General features: G+C 40.1%; 1 protein-coding gene across 1 annotated transcript in view; it reads right to left on the bottom strand.

Annotated features, from left to right (window-relative positions):
• Nucleotides 1-23,025, bottom strand: part of LOC109298725 (lipoxygenase homology domain-containing protein 1-like) — a 182,523-nt gene that overhangs the window by 15,544 nt on the left and 143,954 nt on the right. Inside the window, exons 21-29 of the mRNA XM_019518979.1 lie at nt 15,840-16,047; nt 14,421-14,480; nt 13,920-14,098; nt 13,083-13,305; nt 8,040-8,194; nt 7,847-7,922; nt 6,163-6,241; nt 5,666-5,951; nt 3,978-4,056 (exon numbers count right to left, since the gene is read on the bottom strand). Of these exons, the coding sequence (XP_019374524.1) occupies nt 3,978-4,056; nt 5,666-5,951; nt 6,163-6,241; nt 7,847-7,922; nt 8,040-8,194; nt 13,083-13,305; nt 13,920-14,098; nt 14,421-14,480; nt 15,840-16,047 (1,345 nt within the window). The remainder of the gene's footprint in view (nt 1-3,977; nt 4,057-5,665; nt 5,952-6,162; nt 6,242-7,846; nt 7,923-8,039; nt 8,195-13,082; nt 13,306-13,919; nt 14,099-14,420; nt 14,481-15,839; nt 16,048-23,025) is intronic.

Raw genomic sequence — 23,025 nt, 5'->3', positions numbered from 1 at the left:
GGGGGGGGGGGGGGGGGGGGGGTGGATCCTGCCACTGCATGTACTCCTGGGCAAGCATGGGTGGATGTGTGCCCACCTGGATCTGTGGGCACATGGTGAAGGTGGGCTGCCGCTGTGGGCTTGCTCTGGGTACCAAACCTCCTTGCTACGGTACTGAGCCCAGCAGTGGAACGTGTGGTAAGCAGAGAATGTCCTACTGGGAGTTTTAAAATCTCCCAAAAGAGTATGCAAGAGGAGGAGGAAGCGAACTGTAAAAGGAACAGCTTGATGCAAGGAGGAGCCAGGTTGCTATGCAAAGCGAAAACAGCCCCCCTCCTAGTGTCCAGGGCAGACCAGAGGGATTTTGTTTGGTTTGTTTAAGACTGAACTTTGCTTTACGGGGCTGTCTGAGGAGCTCTTCAGGGAATGAATTCCCTTGCAAAGCCAGCAGGCTAAGCAACCAGCTTACACAGATACTAATGTTGCATAGTTATGTATGCCTTGGTGTTCTCCCTCTGGTGTGATTTGTCTTCAGTTTAAGCTTCTAAACAAACACATGCTAACATTCACTTTTTGTCTGTCTAGATAATACTTCAAAGCTTGAAAATGTTTAGATCTAGTCTTTACTTTTAGGCCTCAAGCCTAAGCATGGTAACAAGTTGGATGAATTTAATAGCATTTTGGGCTGAATAATGAATTCAAGATCAAGTCCTCCTAGATATGTACTAATAATAAATGTAAAAATAAACTTTCAGGGAGTAAGACAATTTTATTTAATAAATCCTGGGCTTGATCCTTTGCTGCTGTAAGTTAATGTAGCTCCATTGACCTCAATGGATTTATCAGCTAAGTTCTTAGCTGAAATCCCTTTCCAAATTTCAAACAGATGCTTAAAATTACTGTTCCTTTTACACAGGCAAGGTTCTTTGGGTAGATGTGATATCTTTTATTAGCCCAACTAAATAACTGAGGAAAAGTTTTTTGCAAGCTTTTGGGCACAAATGCTTGCAATTTTAGTGAAAACCAAGACGGGGAGACAGGTGCCAGGATGTGCATCACACACGCACATTTGCTGGGGCACAGAGTGTGTGTGACACAGTCTTTCTAGACTTTAAGAAGGCCTTTGACACTGTCTCTCACCCCATTCTCATTAATAAATTAAGCGACTGTGGCATTGATGCCTACACAGTTGGATGGGTAAAACTGGCTGATGGGGTGCATCCAGAGAGTAGTGGTGGATGGGTCGTACTCAACCTGGTGAGATGTAAGCAGTGGGGTCCCCCAGGGCTCAGTCCTCAGGCCTGCACTGTTTCACATCTTCATCAGTGACTTAGACGAGGGGGTTGAAAGCACATTTTCCAAGTTTGCTGATGACACTAAGATGTGGGGCGAGGTGGGCACACTTGAAGGGAGAGCGAGGCTGCAACTAGATTTAGACAGACTAAAAAAGTGGGCAGATGAGAATAGGATGCGGTTCAATGTAGATAAATACAGGGTGCTGCACCTTGGGAGAAGGAATCCACAGCATACATACAGGCTGGGGAGTTCCCCTCTAGAAAGTGGAAAGGGATCTTGGAGTCATTATTGACTCCAAGATGAACATGAGCCGCCAATGCCAGACTGCAGCCAGCAAAGCCAGCCATACCTTGTCATGCATCCAAAGATGCATCTCAAGTCAGTCCAGAGAGGTGATGCTCTCCTCTTTGTGACATTGGTCAGGTCGCAGTTGGAGTACTGTATCCAGTACTGGGTGCCACACTTTAAAAGGGATGTGGCCAGCCTGGAGAGAGTTCAGAGGAGGGCCACCCACTTGGTGAGAGGGCAGCAGGACAGGTCCTATGAGGAGAGACTGAGGGACTTAAACCTGTTCAGCCTCAGCAAGAGGAGGCTGAGGGCAGACCTGGTGACTGCCTACAAACTCATCAGGGGAGATCATCAGCAAACAGGAAGAGCCTCTCCAGCACCACCTGGGGTGACATGGAACAATGGTAATAAGCTGATGGAGAATAGGTTTAGGTTAGAGATCAGGAGGCAATGTTAGGGTGGCCAGAATCTGGAACCAACTTCCTAGAGAAGTGGTCCTTGCCCCTACCACGGGCAAATTCAAAAAGAGGTTAGATGATCACCTGTCTGGGGTCTTGTGAACCCAGCATTCATTCCTGCCTGTGGCAGGGGGTCAGGCTAGATGATCTGATCAGGTCCCTCCTGACCCTAGCTACTATGAAACGCCCTTCATTAGGCATTGGGAGACTCTCCTGCTGGTATGAGTTCTCCAAGGTAGAGAAGAAGCTAAAGTAAACAAAAAGTCTGTAAAGATGCAAATGAGTGGATGTTTGGAAGACAAAGGGTAGAGATGGGGGAGTGGGGAGGGAGGGAAAAGTTTGAAGGAATGCCAATGGCCAGCTAAAGTCAGGTTACCTGGTGTGTTAGATGTCAGGCAGTTTTTAATGTGTCATAAACCCAATGTCTATATCAAGTCCATTATATGCCAACCTTTTTGTGGCCCATCCGGAAGAAGAATTCCCCAGGAACTGAACCATCAAACCCATGCTATACCTGAGATGTATAGATAACCTCTTCATCATTTGGACCAAAAACCTGCAATCTTTGATTGATTTCCATCACAAATTCAACAACCATCATCCTTCTATCAGGCTCTCTCTTGAATACTCCAACACCAACATTTCATTTTTAGACACCATGATCAATAATCAAAACAATAAAATACAAATCACCATATACAAGATACCCATGGACCAACATATACTTCTACACAGAACCAGCAGTCACTCTAAACACACTAAAAAAAAAGCTGTAATTTACAGCCAAGTTCTCCAATACCACCAAATTTGCACCACCCAAAACTGTTACTTCACAAATCTCAAAAGGGCTTTCACCCAAGAAGGACACTCCTCCAGAAAGATAGATTTCACTTTTGAAAGAGCCACCTGGATACCATGCAAAGAACTGCTACAGCAGAAAAAGAAAATCCCCACGAATAGCACACCATTAGTTATGACATAACATCCTTTTCTGGAACCTATACAGAAAATCCTCAAACAATTGCAACCCATACTAGAAGAAGACCCAATTCTTAAAGAGATCTTTCCAGAACCACACATCCTAGCCTTTAAACAAACACTGAACTTTGCTAACCTCATGACCAGAAGCAAACTTACTATGATGCAAACCACACCAAATGGATGCCAGGACAAGAAATGTAAAACCTGCCAACACATCTCCACGAGTCCTACAATAACTACATCCCACAACAGAACCATCACCATTTCTGTATCTTACACCTCCACCTCTAGAAATGTAATGCATCTCATCAGTGCACCAAATGCCCTGATGAAAAATATGTAGGAGAAACCAAACAACAACTGTGTACATGAACGCACACCGAAAATCCATCAAATTCAAAAACACCCAATTACCTGTGGGTGCCCGCTTCTCACAAGACAATCATTCAAGCTCCAATCTCTCAGTTTTAATCCTCAAAGTGAATTTACAAAACATTTTTCATAGATGACCCTATGAACTTCACTTCATAAAACTACTGGATAAAAAAAATAATGGACTTAATATAGACATTGGCTTTATGACGCATTACAACCTGCCCAACATCTGACACACCAGGTAACCTGTCTTTAGCTGACTGCTGGCATTCCTTCACACTTTTCCCTCCCTTCCCTCCTCCCTTCCCTTTGTCTTCCAAACTTCCACCCATTTGCATCTTCACAGACTTCTTGTTTACTTTAGCTTCTTTTCTATCTTGGAGAACTCATAACAGCAGCAGAGTCTCCCAACTCCTGAAGAAGGCCGTTTGTTCCCAAAAGCTTGCAAAGAACCTTTTCACAACTATTTAGTTGGTCTAATACAAGATAGCTCATCTACCCTAAGAACGTTGCTTGAGTTTGTCCTTAGAACAATACAGCTGCAACCAACACCCCTGTACCTTTTACAAACATACTGAAAATATATCTAGGGATACATACCAACTCCTTTCCCATCATGACCAATTTCAATTGAATGTAGGCTTCCTAAACTTTTTGTCTTTATTCTGAAGGTATCAACCTTTAAATTTAAAAAAGAAGCAATGATTAGAAAATAGTAAGTCTCAAATGTACTAGGCTTGGCTAGCTCTGTTCTTTGATTCATTCAAAGGTAACTGAATGAAAGAAAATAAAGATAACTGGTGGCAGGAATGCATTATTATTACTAATGAAAGTCTTCCTTTAAACACCCATTATTTATTTCTTAAGTTATTTAAATGATTTTTACCTTTTTTATTGGTTTCTATACACAGGAGAGATGTTTCTCCTTGATGAATTAGAATTTGGCAACAAGATAAAGAAATGGTACTTTCTATTACCTTTGATTTATGATACAAAATATGCCTCTGAGAATGTAAACATAAGTGATTTTAATTCTATTCATTGGCATGCCCCTCAAGTACTCCACATTTGGCTCCAAATATATACTTGTTCATGAATTATAGGAAAAGAAAACAGATTTTTTTTCATTAGAACAATATTTAAAAAGTTAAAGGGCACATCATTGGCACCAATCCATAACTGACATTGTTGAATTGCTTATAGTTGTTCAATCTAACTGCTTCCAGTGGACCATAACACTTGCTCAATAGTATCACATCTTCATTAGCAAGCAGTATACCCTGCTTTCCTCCTTGTGCTTGCACCAGTAGCTTTCCCCCACCACCATGAACCTACTATATGTGGAGGATATCACAATTAGTGAAGTTCCTCCAAATGATACTGACAGGCAGCTTGGCTGAAGATAGGGCAAGTTCAAAAAGGAGAGGTTTGTGATCAATGAAAGTTCAACTGTATATTATGGAACAATAGGGGGAATTTAGTGTATCTATTGCCTGTTACACAGGAAACTCAAGAGCCAGAATGATCATTTTGATACCACAAAGTGATTCAAAGTAACCTGTGGTGGATAATGTTTGTATGGTTGTGTGGTATTTGCTGGATTAATTTTTTCTTCTTTTTATAAATTAAAGTTAAGTGTCCTATTACTTGGACAAAGCCTTCACTTGATAAGATTTTTATCTTATCATATTGGAACCAAGGATCTGGATGTGGTTTTGAGTAAGATGGACATCAAACACTGGGTGGAATACATGGGGTTATGTTTTTCTGGTTACATGGCCAATCACTATTTGTGCCTCTCAGGACTCTTTAGAGTATCTGTTCTCATGAACTAGAATGCTACAATTTACTGGGTTGGGATATTTCTACCCTGTATGAAAATGCAAGCAGAAAGTTTGCACAGCAGTAAGAGACATTCATAAATGCGGATAATGTTGACCCACATCATCTGCATTCAGGAACATAGGACTGGGTAGGAAAGTGGATGTATTCAGAGGCAATGGCAAGGGCCCCAAGCAGCCAAAAGGCCACAGGGTTAATTAGAATACCTTAGAAGAATAAGGTTCCCTAATTCTTTTAGGACAGAAGACCTGAAACAGCTACTCATTTACCTGATTATTATAGTGAGTCAATTAGACTATACATTTGTCAATGTCCTAGGGATTTAATGAACCATTAAGAGGGTTAGAGCCATGCCTTGGAAAACAGAATCGGTGTCTGCAACTACTTAAAGGTCCTTCCTACACCTAACTTGTTAGTATCACACATCAGATGACTGCAGCACTTACCTTCCCTCTTTCAAAAGGATCTCTGTGTTCCAGTGATTCTATGAGTTGAAATATTTCAGATGTGTCTTCATTCCCAAATAAAATAATATGCACATTAGCATCAGTTCCTGCTCCCCTTTTGTCACCTGTATATACTTTAATTATATATTCTGCCACATTTTCCGTAGGACTTTTTTCCTCAAGTAAAGTGTGATTTACTTCATTTTTTAGTTCAACTCCATCCTTGATAACAAAAGATACTGGGATTTCTCTTATTTCAGGCTCACCGGCATTCACTGAAAACATTCTGGAAAGCAAAATGATTTGCAGCTCCATAAACCATTTATATATGTTAGAAAACACACATTTCCATCAAAGTGCTAAATGGAGAAACTAGTATGGACACTTTTGTTAAATACCCACTAATTAACATACTTTGTGACAAAAGTAACTTTGATACATTGCCTAATACTTTTAATTATCATAGGATAATGATTAGCATAAAAGATGAAACTTACTCATTCACTTCAAATATGTAGATATAGTCTGGCTTCAGAGCTTCTTTCAAATGTATTTTTTTGATGTCCAGTTTACAGCCTACAGATAAACAAAATCCAATTAAAATAATGAACTTTGTGTTCAGGATTTATGTGGTGCGTGGCATACTAACACTATAATAATGTGGCTTTTTGATGAATCAGTCAATCAAAATAGTGCTCAGCTCCCCTCTTAATATATGTTTTAGCAGCATTATAGATTATGATTGAAATGATCGTTTCTTTCAGTGTACTTGTAAACCTCAAGTTTGCAGTTTAGGGCAAGATTGTTACTAGGTCCTATGTAGAGAACTAAGGTTCTCTGAGTATGGCTTAGCTATGTATGAAGGGGAAGAGCAGGGACTGCATGTCTACCACTCCCACATGCAAGTAAGTGGTTGACAGAGGGTGTAGCTGGCTCTAATCTTCAGGCAACAATAAGAAGACCTGGCTAAAAGCATGGAGTAAAGTGAGTTATACTTTAAAAGGGATGTTGCAATTTACTTCATTCAGAGTAAGAGGACAGAAGAGGGAGGATGGATACCCTGAGGCCATGTCTACATGGTAAACTTAACATGTCTGGCAGTACTGCCCTCAAGCCCCGGGCACCAAACTTCCTTGCCAAGGCACTGGCACTGCTGAGGCACAGTAAATTTGGCAAACGTCCTGAGTCACAGTTCCTTCCTTGGACTCCTCTTAGATTACTGCAGCTACATGCAGCCCATTTCACAGGCTGCAGTCTACTGCCTTTGTTTAGCCCTTAACAAATAAAAAAATTTTCCCTTTCTTTGTCCCAAATTCACCTAAAGTATACCCAACTATCTTTCCTTATATCAGTAGCTCTGCTTAGCACTTAAACAGACTCATTAATGCAAGAGTGACTTTAAAAAAAAGTTATAAATGTAAAGCCCTAGAGTGAAATCCAGAGCTCTGTGCTATAGGAATCTCAGAATGGAAACACAGAACAAGGAGCGTCCTAACATTAACAAATTCATTAATGAACTCTCTTTGCTAACTAATAGGAAATGATAGGAATAAAGGTGCATTTTAAGCCTTAACCCTCTCTAGGGTTAAGCTTGCTTACATAGGACTACAGAAAGATGCCTTCTTCCCTTTGGGAACTCTATCTTGGAAACTTGTCCTGAAGACAGATGCCTACAAATTTTCTTTCAAAACAGAGATGTGTTTATACCTTTCTTTTAAGGAGATGGTGGTGGAGTTGGCAGCACCCCTCATATAACAGCCTAGTTGTCAGACAACTCATTTGGGAGTTGGAACACCTATGTAAGTTTCCTTTGCTTGAGTTGTGGGATTCATACCCACAAATCCCATCTCCCTGTAAATGCCCTAACCATCAATTAAATTTAGAAATTAAATAAATATATTGAGATGAACTGGTTCAATTCAAGATGGGCCAGAGAAACAGAACACAAAGAACCATGGCTCTGTAGTTTAGTGGTAAGGGAAATCACCTATGTTCCACTCATTGTCTCAAAGACTGTTTATGCATCTTACATGAAATCATCACTGGAGGTCATAAATCCAGGTGAACACAATCCCTCAGGGCTTAGAGCAATCCACTGAATTCAACAGGAGTTTTGTCTGTGCAACTACTGCAGGAACAATAACTTCTGTATATTGCTTACATTTAGCCAAAGTAATTTACCTGTTTTGCTGTGGATGGAAAGGACAACTTTGTGCAGTTCTCCCAATTCAACAGCGTCCATGTGAACTGTAAAGGACTGTAAAAACATTATCCAATGCTACATTTTAAGATATATTAAATACATTTAATACTTCAAGATAACTTTTCAGTATTACAACATTTAATATTTTAAGATAACTTTGAGATTAAATACCTCATTATCTTCTCTTTGCTTAGGATTCTGCAACAGATGGAGAAGGGGTCTGTCCCCTGTGTCACCATTGGTTCCATGTACACACATTGTCACCTGTACTACACTTTTCTTTTTCAAAACATTGCTGGAAACTACTGTTACATGATATGTGACCACTGCAAGAACAAAAGGAAAGATGCCATGTCATTACAATAAAACAGGCATTTCTACAGGTATTTAACACTGCAACAATGTAAATCTGCTGAAATGCAACAGCACAAGCACTAATTTAGGCATAAAACGAAGAAATCATATTATATTGCCAACATGATGGGCCACTTTCACCTATCTGATAGGGCAGTGAGTGCCCCTGCTCTAGCTTAACTTCTAAGTATATAGGGCACTCATCTATGAGGTGGGAATGTAGCTTTGAACCTTCTTAGGCTGCAGAGGGAATGTGGAAGAAGAACATGAGTCTTCTGCTTACTTGGGAGAGTCTGCTAGCCACTAGCTATATAAAAGATAGGCACACCCTCTTCCCTTGCTTTTGAATGAAAATGGTTCTGGCTGTTGAGTTCTATGCTATACTCAGTGGTGTGTGTGTGTGTGTGTGTGTGCGCATGTGCGTGTGTGTGTGCACATGCATGCGCTTGCGCACATTAGTTCTGCTGTGAACACATCTACCAGATCAAGCCCCTGAGAGCACTTGAGTGTAGGGATGCCTAGTTTGTGAATATGCACCAGTCTTTGGCAGGAGAAGCAGCTCAACTATAGCTCAACAGAGGGTAAGAAGCAGCTCAACTATAGGAAAGGGTCAGAGAGTCACAGGACAGCAACAATTGATCCAAAAGGGAAATGAGTAATCAGAATATAAAATATATCTGATGTATGTGTACAAATATGAGAAGTATAGGAAACAAACAAGATAACTGAAAGTGATAGTCTGTGAAAAGAATTATGATCTGTTTGGTGTCACAGAAACTTGGTGGGACAGCTCTTATGACTGAAACGTCAACACAGAGGCTTCATTGTATTTCAGAAGGACAGCTTTGGGAGAAAAGATGGCAGTATTGCCTTGCATGTCAAAAATATATACACTTGTTCCCTGGTTCAGGAGGAAGAAGGTAACAGATCAGAATGTATTTGGGTGAAGAGAAAAAGTGAAAGCTACAACACCAGTATAATGGCAGGAATTTATTTTAGGCTACCAAGTCAGGAAGAAGAGGTGAATGAGGCACTCTTCAAGGAAGTGACCAAAAATTATCCAAATGTTATGACACGGTACTGATGGGAGACTTCATTTTTTGAGTAAATTCTAAACTTATGTGGAGACAACTTTATTTTCCAGAAAGTTGAGGATGCAACTAGGAGATCATCTAACTTGGATCTTGTACTGGACAATAGGGAAGAACTGATGGAGGGTGTGAAGGTGATAGGAAACTTGGATAATTGGATCACAGTGTGATGGAATTCATTATCTTGATACAGGGAAAGCATGAGGTCAGCAGAACTAAGACACGGTATTTCAAAATGTTGAATTCAACTGACTTAAGGAGATAGCGTGCATAGTGCCAAGGGAGGATAGACTAAAAGATAAAGGTGACCAGGAGGGCTGGAGGCTTCTAAAGGACACAGTATTGCAAGCCCAACAAGAAGCTGCTCTGACACAATGGAAACAAAGAGAATGGCAAAGCACCAATGTGGCTGCGTGAGATGTTTCGAAGATTCCTCAAATGCAAAAGGAAAGTATACAGGCAATGGAAAGATGGGCAGATCATCAAGGAATCATAACCGGAAACAGCAAGAACTTGCCAGGACAGAATCAGGAAGGCAAAACAAAGAAAGAGCTGCACCTGCAGAGGGAGGTTAAAAACAAGAAGAGCTTCTATAAATTCCCATATAACCCTCTCATAAACAAACTGAAGAAATGTGGGCTGGACAAAACTACTATAAGGTGGCTAGACAACTGGATTGATGGTCACAATCACAGGATAATTATAAATAGATCCATGTCAGAATGGTAAGAGCTTCTGAGTGGAAGCCCTTAGGGGTCTTTCCTGGGCCCTGTTTTGCTCAACATGTTATTTAATGATTTGGATGCTGTAATAGAGAGCTTCTTGAGCAAATATGCAGATGACACAAAACTGGGAAGGATCATGAACACTTTGGAGGACAGGAGTGCAATTCAGAAGAAACTTGACAGAATGGAAAGCTGGGCTAGAGCTAACAGGATGAAGTTCAGTGTTGACAGATACAAGATGCTACATCTCGGGAAGAATAATCAACAACACAAATACAGAATGAGTGACATTTGGCTGAGTGGCAGCACAACAAAAAGGATCTAGGAGTCTTAGTGGATCACAGACTCAGTATGAGTCTGCAGTATGATGCAGGTGCACAAAAGGCGAAAGCAGTTTTGGGCTGCAAGCTGCATCAATATTAGCACTAGGTACAAGGCACAAGAGGTGATAGTGCCTCTTTACTCAGCACTGTTTAGGCCTCATCTAGAATATTATTTAGTTTTGGGCTCCACAAGCTAAATACTAAGTGCATATTTTCCCTTTGAACCATGAAAAATGCAGATTTTTCATTTTAACGGAGAAACACGCAGATTTCCACTTTTCCATAGAGCTCTTTTCAGGCTGGCAGAGTTGCAGCCTGCAGGGGGCTGGGGGAAGTGGGAGGAGGGTGGTCAGGCAGGGGGTACCATTCACACATGCACATGGCTGACAGGCAGTCTGGAGAGCATCTCCCACAGGTAAGTCTGGGAGTGGGAGGGGGAACTGAGGCACCCATAAAGAGGGAGCAAGGGAGCTGGACAGTGCTGGGACTGCAGCTACTGCTGCTGCTCAACTGGGTGGCTTGAGGCCTGGTGCCTGGTGCCTTGTGAGACCTCAGGGCCCCGGTGGGGAGCGGGACAAACCCATGGGAGGTTTGTCCGGGGGGCGAGGTGGGGAGCTGGCTCCCCATTGCTGCATACACTCCTGTGGAGGAAGGGGGAATGTGCCTCCAGATCTGTGTGTGGGGTGGGGGCAGGGGCAGGCTGCCCACTGTGGACACAGGGCTGGGAGGGCTGTAGGTGGGGAGCAAGGGGCCTGGACCTACATCCTAGTAAGCTATGGGGGCAGAGGGAGCTCTAATTTTCCATGATAAAAAACCCAAAATCAAATACCAAAATGTATAGGTACTTAGAATTTATTTTATTATAGTGGATGAGGCACTGGTAGGCTTCCAACTCGCTTTAAAATTGTAAATATATCAATAAAATGCTGTGTTCAATTGATACGTATATATACAGTGGCGTTTCATTCTAAGTGTGGATTTGGGGTGGAGGTGGGGGGATGTTAATCAGTGAACTTGCAATTTTTAAACAGAGAAAACTAACTTAATTCAGGATTTCTGATTATCAAGCAACATGTTACTGTTACACATAGTATATGTACACGTAGGGCCAGGTCCTATCCCACCTATTAGGCATCTACTGGTAGATGGATTTAACTGCAATTTTGTTCCACCATGTTTGAGTCCCTAAAATTCCATTAATACATTTGCTTTCATAACCTGCCATCATCTTGCCATGAAAATTAAGTAAAAAAGGCAGTAAGAGGAGGAAGAAGAGGAGGGCCTGCTATATTATTAATTTTTCACAGACTTGATCAAGGTGGAAGAAGATCATACTTAGGCATCTAAGAACACTTACATGCCTAACAGGTGTAATAGCATCTGGCCCATAGTGAATAGATATCATATTATTTTCCATTATATTATATTAATACCTACATTTTGCATGGCAACTCTCACTAGCAGAGTTCAAAGCACTTTATAAAGGAGGAAAAGTATCATTATCTACAAATGACAAATGGGGAAACTGAGGCACAGAGAGCTGAAATTATTTGCCAAAGAACATCAACAGATTAGTGTCAAAGAACATCAACAGAAAGAAAACCTAGTCTAAATTTCAGCAGGCCATGTCACATTACACTCAGTATGTGTGTACATGGATATAGCTGTATACAAATATACATGCATGTGTCAGTAAAAATCAACCTAACTTTTAACACTATTGTCCCCATACTGCAATCATGGTACACAGTTCTGCAGACAACTGGAAACAGTAGCCCTGATTATGAATTTAAATATTTTGTGCTAGTCAAACCAAGAAACAAAAAGAATAGTCATACCAAGACTACTTGAACTGAGACATCTTGCTCATCTTGTGCAACTTGTGTTGTGCTCCAGGGAAAGACTAGCACTGATTTCATTTGCCTATGGACTAAGTCTTTGGTAAGCATACTTTGTTGTCCATGTTTATGTGAATGGGTGTTTTTCTGAGTAACACCCAGCTGCAAATTGATTAAAGATTACATTTTTTAAAAGACCCTTAATTTTTTTTTAAAATCTTAAGTTTATTTTTAATAAAACCCTTAATTTGACCTGTTTGTTAGGCTAAGAGTTATGGTGCTAAATTAGTGTAGTTTACTTCTTCACTAGTAGAGAGAGCTAGTTAGCCATGATAGTCTAAAGCCTGGCAGAAGGCTAAAAATCAGTCTTTAAGATGGCACCCCACCCTGCCTTCTACTTTTTTCACTAGAAAAACAAGAAAGGTGCAAGGTGAAAAATAAGAAAGACTGTTCCAGATCCTTATGCCTTGCTAAGCAAAAAAGATGACATCTATAGGACAATCTTTGACTTAATTTTTAACAAGCATAATTGTTTGTTAAAAAATCACTTATTAGAAGGTGAGTGGTAATAAGTACTGTTATAAAAAGCAGCAGCTGGAGACTGAATGGAAATGTAACAAAAGAGAAGAGCATTTGCTAATATTGTTCTATGCTGTTCATAATGTTTGTGTACAATACATTTGTGTTGCATATTTTAGGATCCAAAAATTAAGCCAAATGAATAATGTTTACCCTTACAGGCACATGTGAATTCTTATCTAGATTTCATGAAACATTAAGTATGGACAATGAAACATTTTGTTTGATAAAGGCTTCAGCTGTTATATTAGAACATGTTAACCTTCTGAACCATTCTACTACTTTAATGTAGATTTATACCTACCAGAAAGTGCATCTTTTAATGGCCACTCTATAGGGAGCTCCATCCATCTGTCTCCATTAAGAGAAAGAGGAAGTGTTTTATTTATAGTGAGACTGAAGGTATCCAGGGTTTTTGTGTTCTGCATTTTAAACTGACGTAGAAACAACTGGGATGTGTTATTTTCCCAGCCCTGAAGCCCAAGTCTCACTTTATAAAGCATGCCCAAGTCAGAAGGGAAATACACCTAGGAAACAACAAATCAATCTGTTAGCATTCAGCATCATACAACTGGTTAAAAATAAGTTGGATATTCAAAAACTGGTTAATCCTATCCAATCTCCTGCTCCCACTGATGTTCCTAGTAAAACTCCCAAGAATTTTACTAATAGTGAGAGCTTTGGGAAACACCAGCTTTATACTGCAGTGGTATTTATTATAATTCTTTTTAATTTTTGTAAGTGAGTCTAGACTCAATTTGAATGTACGTACTGACCTGGCTTGGAAAAGTGAATATTGAATGTCAATAGAAATTGCATACATTTGCATTATCAACTGTATCTATTTGATGACAACCCACCTCCACCCCCCAACCACCCCCAAAAAAACCAAAAACAGAAACAAAAAACAAATGAAACAGGTTTGGTCACAATGAGCCATGACAGCATAAAAATATTACAAATGAAATAGGTTATATAACTAAAAGGTCCATTTCTGCTTTCTTGACTACTGGAAAAGATGCAGAATTGGTTCTTAAATTGAAATATAACAGTATCTATTTTCTATTTTTATGCAAACAGCACCTGCTTATGAAATTGGATGTTAAAAAGATAGAAAGTAAAAATGTACATAGTATTTTACATCATATGTTATTTGGTCCTCAGCTTCATGTCCCACTTTGTTTTCCATGGAAATTGGATTTGATTTGCCATTGCTTCCATAAAAAACCATAACCAATGCAGAAATTTTCTTTATTAACTCTTCAGATCCTTCTGTTGTTTTATCATGAAGCTGCGTGAAATAAATCTTCCATGTGCCTTCTGAACAAATGAAATATGGAGCATCAGAAAGGGAAGAATGATTAAAATATGTTCCTTCTTTCACATGTTAACCCAGATATTCAAGATAAAATTCATAAGAGAGACATTTATTTTTAGTTTAACGGGGAATCTTAATATATAAGTATTCAGCTGTTTTGATCAGCTAATATATATCTAGGCTTATTTTCATTTCTTAATATTACAAGACGAATAACATTGCTAACACTAGAAGATGTAATTGCAAGTTTATGATGAAAATGTTTTCATAATATTGTTTTAAAATTGATTAATTCAATATCGTGTGTAGGGGCATGAAAGCTACCTGATTTCATTTGCTGGTTTCCTAATGTCGAGGTGGCTGTGCTCCTCCTCTCCTGAATTTCTAATTGAAAAAAAAAAGATTGAAGAGAAAATTAATGCGTTTGTAAAGCAGTGTCTAAATTATAATGAATGTCTGGATTCATCTGTAGTGAGTACTTCATCATTTGGATTAAAGATTTGACTAAAACATTGCAATGCCATTTTCTCCTTAAGCTTCCTATCCTGGATACTGTTTCATCTAATAAGGTGTGTTTACAACAAGCACAATTCCTCTAAGTGGTTGTGATCTGAATGCTCAATTATTTTTCACAGTTAAATAATTTATACTTCCTTTACATAATGATGGCTCACATCGCTTTTGGGCAATTGATCAGCTGTGTTTAAAGATGATCTTAGGGACTGGTCCTGCTATCACTGAAATCAATTCCCATTAACATGAAAGGAGTTGGATTGGACCACGATTGCTTAAATCATAATTAGATGCAAGGGCCTGAACCTAAGGTGGGAATCCTTCTCTTGACCTCAATAGATTTTGGACAAGCCATAATTGCTTTAAAAAAATACAATTCTTTCTTCTATGAAGCAAATGAAAAACTTTTGTATTCTTTTAGAAGTATACAAATGCCCCATACAAAGGATTTTGTGAAGAATATTTCAAGTATTTTCCCCCAAAAATAAAAGTTCAAAAACCCATAAAATCTACAGGCTTTTATATGGTTAACATTTTGTTTTGATTTCTTTTCAAAATCTGGATTATTAGGTAACATCCTGCCCTGGGTTATACAGCTATGGTGAGCAGAGATATTACTGGTATGGTTTATGCTAGATTATTGCTTACCTTCAGGACAAGATTCTTTATTCTAGTAAATAACTGTTTTTTAGCCACCATCTGAAGATTACTGCTGATTGCAGCATAGATGTTGGCTAAATACACAGTACTGTATACAGTATATGCTCTCATGGCAATGCAGTGTAGAGGCCAGAATGTTAGATTGCTATCTTGAAGACTACAGAGACTTTTGCCTACAGCTTGACCATGGTGAAGCAAACTAGCAATCTCTCTCTAACCAGGTCTGGCAAAACAGCAGAGGATTTAGACCTTGTAGGAATTAAAAACAATCTTTAAAAGCAGTAGCCTTTCATAAATAACAAAACAGGCTTAGAGAGACAGCAATTTATGTAGAAATTTTGTTCTCATTTTGTGCCAAAATAAATCTGAAACAACAGAGCCCTGATTGTCTCCTTGCAGTACTGCTTACTAAATAGTACTAAAGCTCATCAGTGTTCAGAGACTGTAATTCCTGTTTAATTACAACAACACACTGAAGTTTCTTACAGTATAACCCATTTATAGAAACAAAAACAATATAGTTGTCAACACATTTCTTAGTAAATAATTTATTTCTAAAATAATTTTGACCTGTAGCATTCAGAGTTACTGAGGCCAACTTTTTCCCATCCTTTCTGTCTTTTAGCCATGTTTGAGCCATAAACAGTGTTTCTGTCCCAGAAAATGTTGGCTCTTTAACAATAATCTTCTCCAGTTGCCAATCCGAGCCTTTCCCTTTTTCTACAACCAGCTCTTGCAGGGATCCAAGATCTACTGCTTCCACTTGAAAAACATCCACCTGAAAGATTCAAAATTAGCAAGTAAACAGCTGCAGACCCCAGACCAAGATGAAATATTGCTAAGAGGAGAGAATAAATACACCAGGTTTTTATGCCAATTTAGTGCAAAAATAATAGAATTGGAGACTTCAGGACTTGGAAAAAACAATTTATTTCATGAACCAGAAGTCCCTCAAATAATTTCTTTATTCTATGGCCAAAACACATCAGCTTTCCCAAACTGATCATGTAGTTGATTGCCATCCCTAAGTACAAAGGCTTTCCTTCCTAACTCTAACTTAATGTGTGCCATTCTGAAGATGAATGGCTATGGAAAAAAATACACCCCATGATTCTTGTTTTAGGAGAAAAAATTGTCAGAGTAAGGGAATGGGAAGTAATTAAGGTTTTGAATGGGGTGTGGCTATCCTCTGTCCAATACATACGGGGCACAGAGGTTCAGACATGAACTGAACATGGGAAAATGTTAATTGTTTATTTCTGAGTGGGATTCTAATAAATATGCTTATTAAAAATCAGTTTGTGTTTTTAGGTCAAAAGGCATCTGAACAAATGATTAATGAAATTAGCTCCCCCAATTCATTGTCAGTAAGAAGTCCAAAATACTTGAAGAAATGCTAAAAACAGTGAAGGAACAGTCATGAATAAAAACCATGAATGGAGAAATATATTGGTTAAGTCATCAGTTATTTTTACGATGTGTGATTTTTGCTGATTATGGGTCTTACATCCATTATCTCAGTGTGAAGCTGAGATCACCTATCTTAGCAAAGGTACCTAACGCATCCTTTTTTATTTTGGATGATCATCTGACTTCACTCTGATCTATCCAACTTGGCAAAAAACATGCCATGAATCAATTTCTACCATGAACTGAGGCCTAAAGATTTCTCACTCTGAAAGGATTGGACAATAATAATCAGCTAGAAAATGTGGTACATTTAACTGGTCCTGAAGACATGAAGGAAGGGTAGAAAAACTAGGAAACTATTCCCACAAAAGCAAAGCAGAGGAAAAGTAGCTCTCTTTTTCTCTTGTGCCACTACCAGCATCTGAAGCTACATGAAAGATATGACTCATTAGCAAGCCCATGAACAATTTGAAACTCAACAAGAGACCTCATGTGTGTTACAACCTCTGGCCAAACTTCTGCCACCTGGCTCCAGATAACAAACTGCTACAAAAGATAGCAAGAAAAACAAAGAAGAAGTTCAAAGCCCACATTTTCAACTTCATTTTTGACAGGATGTCTTTCATCTCTCTCTTTTTTAATGGTTCATTAGTGTGTGTATGTGCATGTGTGTCTGTGAGACAGAGGCAAAAATGACACCTTTAATAGTCTTCTAAAAATAAACACCAACCTGTCACTGAATTAGTCAGTACATTCTTTGGCTAAAAAGCAGAATAATTCAAAGGCTGGTATGGTGTGTGATTTAACCACCTCTACGTTAAGACACCTCAGTTTCATTGTGTGAAAGGAATGAAATGAGAACAACAAGCTGATCATGTATAGTAGCAGTGAGATTAAAGAAGAAAGTGTTAAAGTAGCATTAGGATAGTTGTGTTTCCTGAAGCTCAGCCAAGACATGATTGTTGCTTCCTTGGGAAATATAACTTGTGGCGACCTAAGACCAGAATATATACTTAGATCCTTTTTCATCTATTAGACCTTTCAAATGCCTGACACAAGCTCATTTAATAGTCCCATGAAAACCAATCCATGGTCCCAACAATTGTGCCTCCTGCCATGCCACACATGAAACCCTGCCCCTGTGGTTTAAAGTCCCACATGGAGAGAACCCTTTTGCTTCCCTTACCAAGAGCCCAAGATCCTCCCCCCACCCCCACTTAGCAGCCCTGCCATATTATACACACACACACACACACACACACACACACACTCTCACAATCTGAAAAATACAGGTAGAAGATTAACTGCTCATTAGCTACTGTGCAGTAGCACACATGTAGATGCTGGCAGGGAGCAATTTGCTCCCAGTCAGCCTAGGCAGCAGAGGACCCACTGTTGCCTGGCTAAGCCCCGTATGGAAAGGAGCTGTGCTGGCTGCAGGGACAGCTGTCTCCCCACCGCATGGGGATTGGGACCATCCTGATCCCCACATGGCTGGGAGAGATGTCCTGGTATCTGGGGCTGCTGCATCCCAACCAGAAGCATACCCACTTAGCTGTGAAAGTTTTTCCTGCCTGGTGCAGACAACCAAATGGAGACTGGGCTCCTCTTGATCTCCATGTGGCTGCCAGACAGAATCCCTGCTCCCTGGCCCCATGTGGATTGGGTCCAATCCCCACATGGCTGAGATGCAGCAGTCCCAGCAGCTGGGACAACTATTCCCGTCTCCCGCATGGGGATTGGGACCAGCCCCCTGCCCACTGTTAGCCCTGGGATGGCACCCCAGGGAGCCTGGACCTCCCCCTGCATGCTGCAATGTGGCAGAGCAGGACAGGGTGGCAGGAACATCCATGGTCTCAACTGCTCTAGTTGGGAGCACATTTTCTCTCAAGTCAGTGCACATGTAAACCTTTTCCTGAGGTCAATTTACTGCACCCTTTTTTAATGTGCAGTAATTTTACTGTGCATTAATAGCACAGGTAGACATGCCCACTGAGTACATTATTTGTCCCACAGATTCACATAAGGAATTTTTTCCATGATTGGAGGTGTAATTTAAAGGAACTACTCTGACACTAACACTAATGAATCAGAGAAATATAAACTAATCACTGACTAGGGGTAAGATCACTTACTAATTAATACTAGGGGTGCTCAACTTCCAGATTTGGCTTATGGAGCCATGACATCTGGCCCACAGGAATCCCCAAGGGTTGAAAGAATTGGCAGCTAGAGAGTGGAGGAAGCTCTGCATAGCTAGGTCCAGCCCAGCCCAGCCCATGCCACTAGGCTGAGTCCACCTCCACATGTTGGGACTGAGTCCTGCTGCTCCCTGATCTCCTATGTGCCCAGATAGGGGCCACTCTACCATATCCATTCTTCAGGCATCCAGATAAGGTCTGGGTTGCACTGCCCCTGCCACATGTCCAGATCAGGGCTGCTCCACCCTGCCCCCCACACCTTCCCCCCACATCTATTCCACATACAAATTGGGTGGGCCTACTCACCCTTCTCCCTCACCTGTGCATCCAGGTTAGGGTCACTCTGCCCCACCCTCTCCCCTCATGTCTGGATTGAGTCTGCGCTGCCCTATCCACCACCATGCATCCAAATGGGGACCAGGCCACTCCCACCCTCACCAGCCGATGGATCAGGGTTGGACTGGGGCCCTACCTGTTGATCCTGCATGCCAGATCAAGCCCAAAAGCTGGATTTAGCCTGTGCCTGGACCTGGCACTGCCAATCTGGCCCATGGACTGAAAAGGTTGGGCACCACTGGCTTATGCAATTTATTTCTAAATCGACTCTCCTTTTCCCTATTTTTCTTTTTTTATGACTGAATAACCCCATCTGAAAACTCCAAAGTGAATTTTTGTATTAGCTCTGGTATCTCCTAGTTTCTTTCTTGTAAACCTGATGTCACTATATTAATATGTACCTATATTAAAGCACACCACACCTCAGGAATTGGTTGGATCTATGGGAGATTCAGATATCTAATAAACTGTGGGCTGAGTAGCTACTTTTAGAGTTATAAGAGGCAGAGTAAGACCTCCTCACAGACAAGACTGCATTCTTCTTTAATGTGCACTTTTAAAAGCTTAAAAGGCAAGATGAGCTTAATTATAGTCAAAAGGCAAATTAAAAGCAAGGAAAATAGGGCAGCAACTATAATTATTTGAGCTGGGTGAACAATTTACTGGAGACAGTTCATTTGGCAAATTTTATCCAATTTTTTTGTTCACAAACTATTTGCAAACAGCCTGTGATATGCATTTAATTAGAATGTTAAGGAACTTAGTATCTATTCACAATTGTTCTGCAAACATTCTGTGTAGATTCATTTCAGCCTATGTATTCTTCATGAGCCGCTCATTGCAAATGTCCATTTGGCTATTATATATTTAAACAATGTGATTGGTGTCCTATTATCACATGGCATCATTTCTATTCCTGGATTTGAACAGGGAAAAGGATTGTTTAAATCACAAGAGACTTGATTATTCTGTGAGGGTACAGAATGGGAGAGGGGAAGGGGGAGAGAGAGAGTATAAGAACAAGAAATAAGGAGGTCTATGGAATTTTATGAATTAAATTTTTCCTTTCATTTTTCCCAATAAAATATTAACTGAATTTACCTATATATTTAAAACCCAAATTGGAATGGGAAAAGGTCCTGTAAGCCATAAGAAACAAAACTTGATATCTATTTAGCAGAATTTATACTCAATTTTCTTGGCACATTCACAGACCAAAACTGTTTGAACACACTAATTCCTATTTAACTTTAGTTGCAAATCTGAAGGGAGCAAGCTTTTGCTAAAGAGTGAGAGCTGACAGTATACACACTCTCAGACCCCAAAAAGTTCCTCCCTCTAATTAGGAAAGACTGACTGATATTCCTTTATTTTTTTCAGATTGAAAGAAAATGGATGCAAACTCCTTCACAAACAGGGAGCAACCACTCTTCCAGACCTCTTTTAATACCTGAAAACTCATGAAAAGGGCAGAAACCTTATTTTTGCAAATCCCTTTGCAGATCCCCTTTATATGCAGCTGTTTTATCCTGGGACATATGTTTAAAGATTATTCTTTACTTTATAACCCAAAATGACTCGGTCATAGTGAGCTCCTGCAGCACCCCAGACAGCGCCAACCACTGCAGAACCAGGGGAGTGGAGGTGACTGTATCACCTGCCTCAGCTCTATCCATATTCTGGTGACAGCTGCTGCTGCTGCAGCTGAAGAACAAGCTCACCACACACCATCTGGAGCAGGGGGCAGCATAATGCCCTCCACCCTCCAGAAGTCTTTGCAATGGCAGGTGCAGCCCAGCAGTAGAAGCTGGACAGCCCTGTACCCAATACAGTATGGGGCGAGGGGGAGGGTAAAGCAGAATGGCACGCCTGCCCCCCTCCCATGATTTTTATCACAGGAGGCTCAGGTCCTCACCCACTAGTAAATATGGGAAAGGAGGGTGGGGAGCAAAAAAGGCACTAGAGGCAGTCCCCAGGGAGCCCATGGCATGGGGTTACTGCAGTCAGTGTGCAGCATTCATCTGCAACAGGCCCATGGTTTGGACTCGCTGGGGTTGCCCTGATGTCTTTTTCACTGGGTGAGGATCTGCATCTTCCACAGCTAAAATCCTTACTAAATCCAAAATCAGTGGTGTCAACACTGGAAGATTTATCACTGTCTGTATCAGCATCGATAGCTGTTACAGCAGCAGCTTCTTTTAAATAAAGTCTCAGCACAACGTTTACTTCTATAAAAGTCAATCATTATATATTCTCTGTCTTTCAAACTTGATGGTTGCTTAATGAAAATATTCCCACAGCAGAACTGAAAATGGCAGGTTAAGGCAGACCATATGCTTAACTTTGAAAACCTGCATGCGCAGTGATTTAAATAGGTTTTCAATAGAGGAGGATCTGGGGGATAAGGAACCATTTTTGTAAATCCATTGATTTAAGGGCTGATTATTCGGATCTTTCTTTTAAATCTAGAGGGGATTCACTGAAGTCATCAGAATGTTATCAGTGTCAAGCAAATCAAAGTCAGGCCCTTATATTTTGAGCCAGGGGCTCAAAAGAGCAGAGGCTGGAAATACTCGTAAAAGCAGGAGACACAAGAGAAAGATTAGTCCTTGCTAATCTTTCTCTTTTCAGATTCTCTGTCTGTACTTTGTACATTTTCCCTAAGATCTCCTTTATCAAGCAAATCCATACCAGAATTCCCACAATGTTTACATGTGTCTGTAATCTTGATCTTGTTTTGTGTTCATTTCTCATTCAAAATTGCTTTAAAATGTTTATCTTTCAATATGCAAAACATTAAAATACTTGAAATGGTAATGAATATGCAAGTAGGGGTTTCTTTGCCCCTGTCATTATCACAGTTCATCTATCTGCAACAAAATTAGTGGGATGGAGGAATCCATAACCAGAAAAAAAAGATAGCTAGCTAGAAAACAAGTAGTGCCACCCCTGAACCTTGATATGAATTCACTGGATCCAATTTTTTCAAACAATATTTTTATGATATAATGATGTTTTTGAAGGAATTGTGCCACATTGCAGTAAGTGGCAGCAACAGCCATCCAACTAAGTTAAGCCCTGGCCCGCAGTTTTGTATAAGTAAAATGAATTTAGTAAAATAAAGAACTAAACAAAAGACTAAATTCCTAAACTTTACAATATTTTTAATGCTGTGATTGCTTCCATCATTTTCACCTTTTGTATCTACACCTATAAATACACATTACAGTATAAAGAAGACATCAAAACTTAAGAGTTAAAAGGCTCACAAAGTGACATTCAAACAAATCTGGCATCTACTGCAAAATCTTTCAGTTTATCTCCGTGGATCCAAAATGCCCACAAGGCTCGTCACAGGCCAGATCCAACCTGTGATGAGCCCCATGGACTGGACCCAGCTCATAGGGGTGATTGAGTTTGACATTTTTGCCCTTACTGGTGGGAAGACCTGTCTGACTGTATGCTAAAAGCAGCAGTTACAATTAATTAGGAAGTATTGACTTGGCAAAGGGGGAAAGAAGATGGTACTCCAGTGTTACTGGTTTCTGGAGTCACTGACAACTTGAAAGCAAATCAATGTTTATGGATCAGTCTTCTGAGAGACAAATGACAAGACTTGAGGTTCAAGTTGGAGAAAGCTAACTAGCTCCTTAGCATCTATCTATAAAGTAAGTGAAAAAGCTGAATTATCACAGGAACTTCAATATGAGTGATATGTGTTGGAGACCTCATATTGCCTCTCTAGGAATCTCTGAATAATACAGATGACAATCTCCTAAATCAAAAATGTTTCATCCAAGAGTGTGGGG

The sequence above is a fragment of the Gavialis gangeticus genome, unplaced genomic scaffold, assembly GCF_001723915.1.
Source record: "Gavialis gangeticus isolate Ggan-Ray unplaced genomic scaffold, GavGan_comp1, whole genome shotgun sequence".
NCBI classification, from domain to species: domain Eukaryota; kingdom Metazoa; phylum Chordata; order Crocodylia; family Gavialidae; genus Gavialis; species Gavialis gangeticus.
This window is presented reverse-complemented; position numbering and strand designations above follow the sequence as displayed.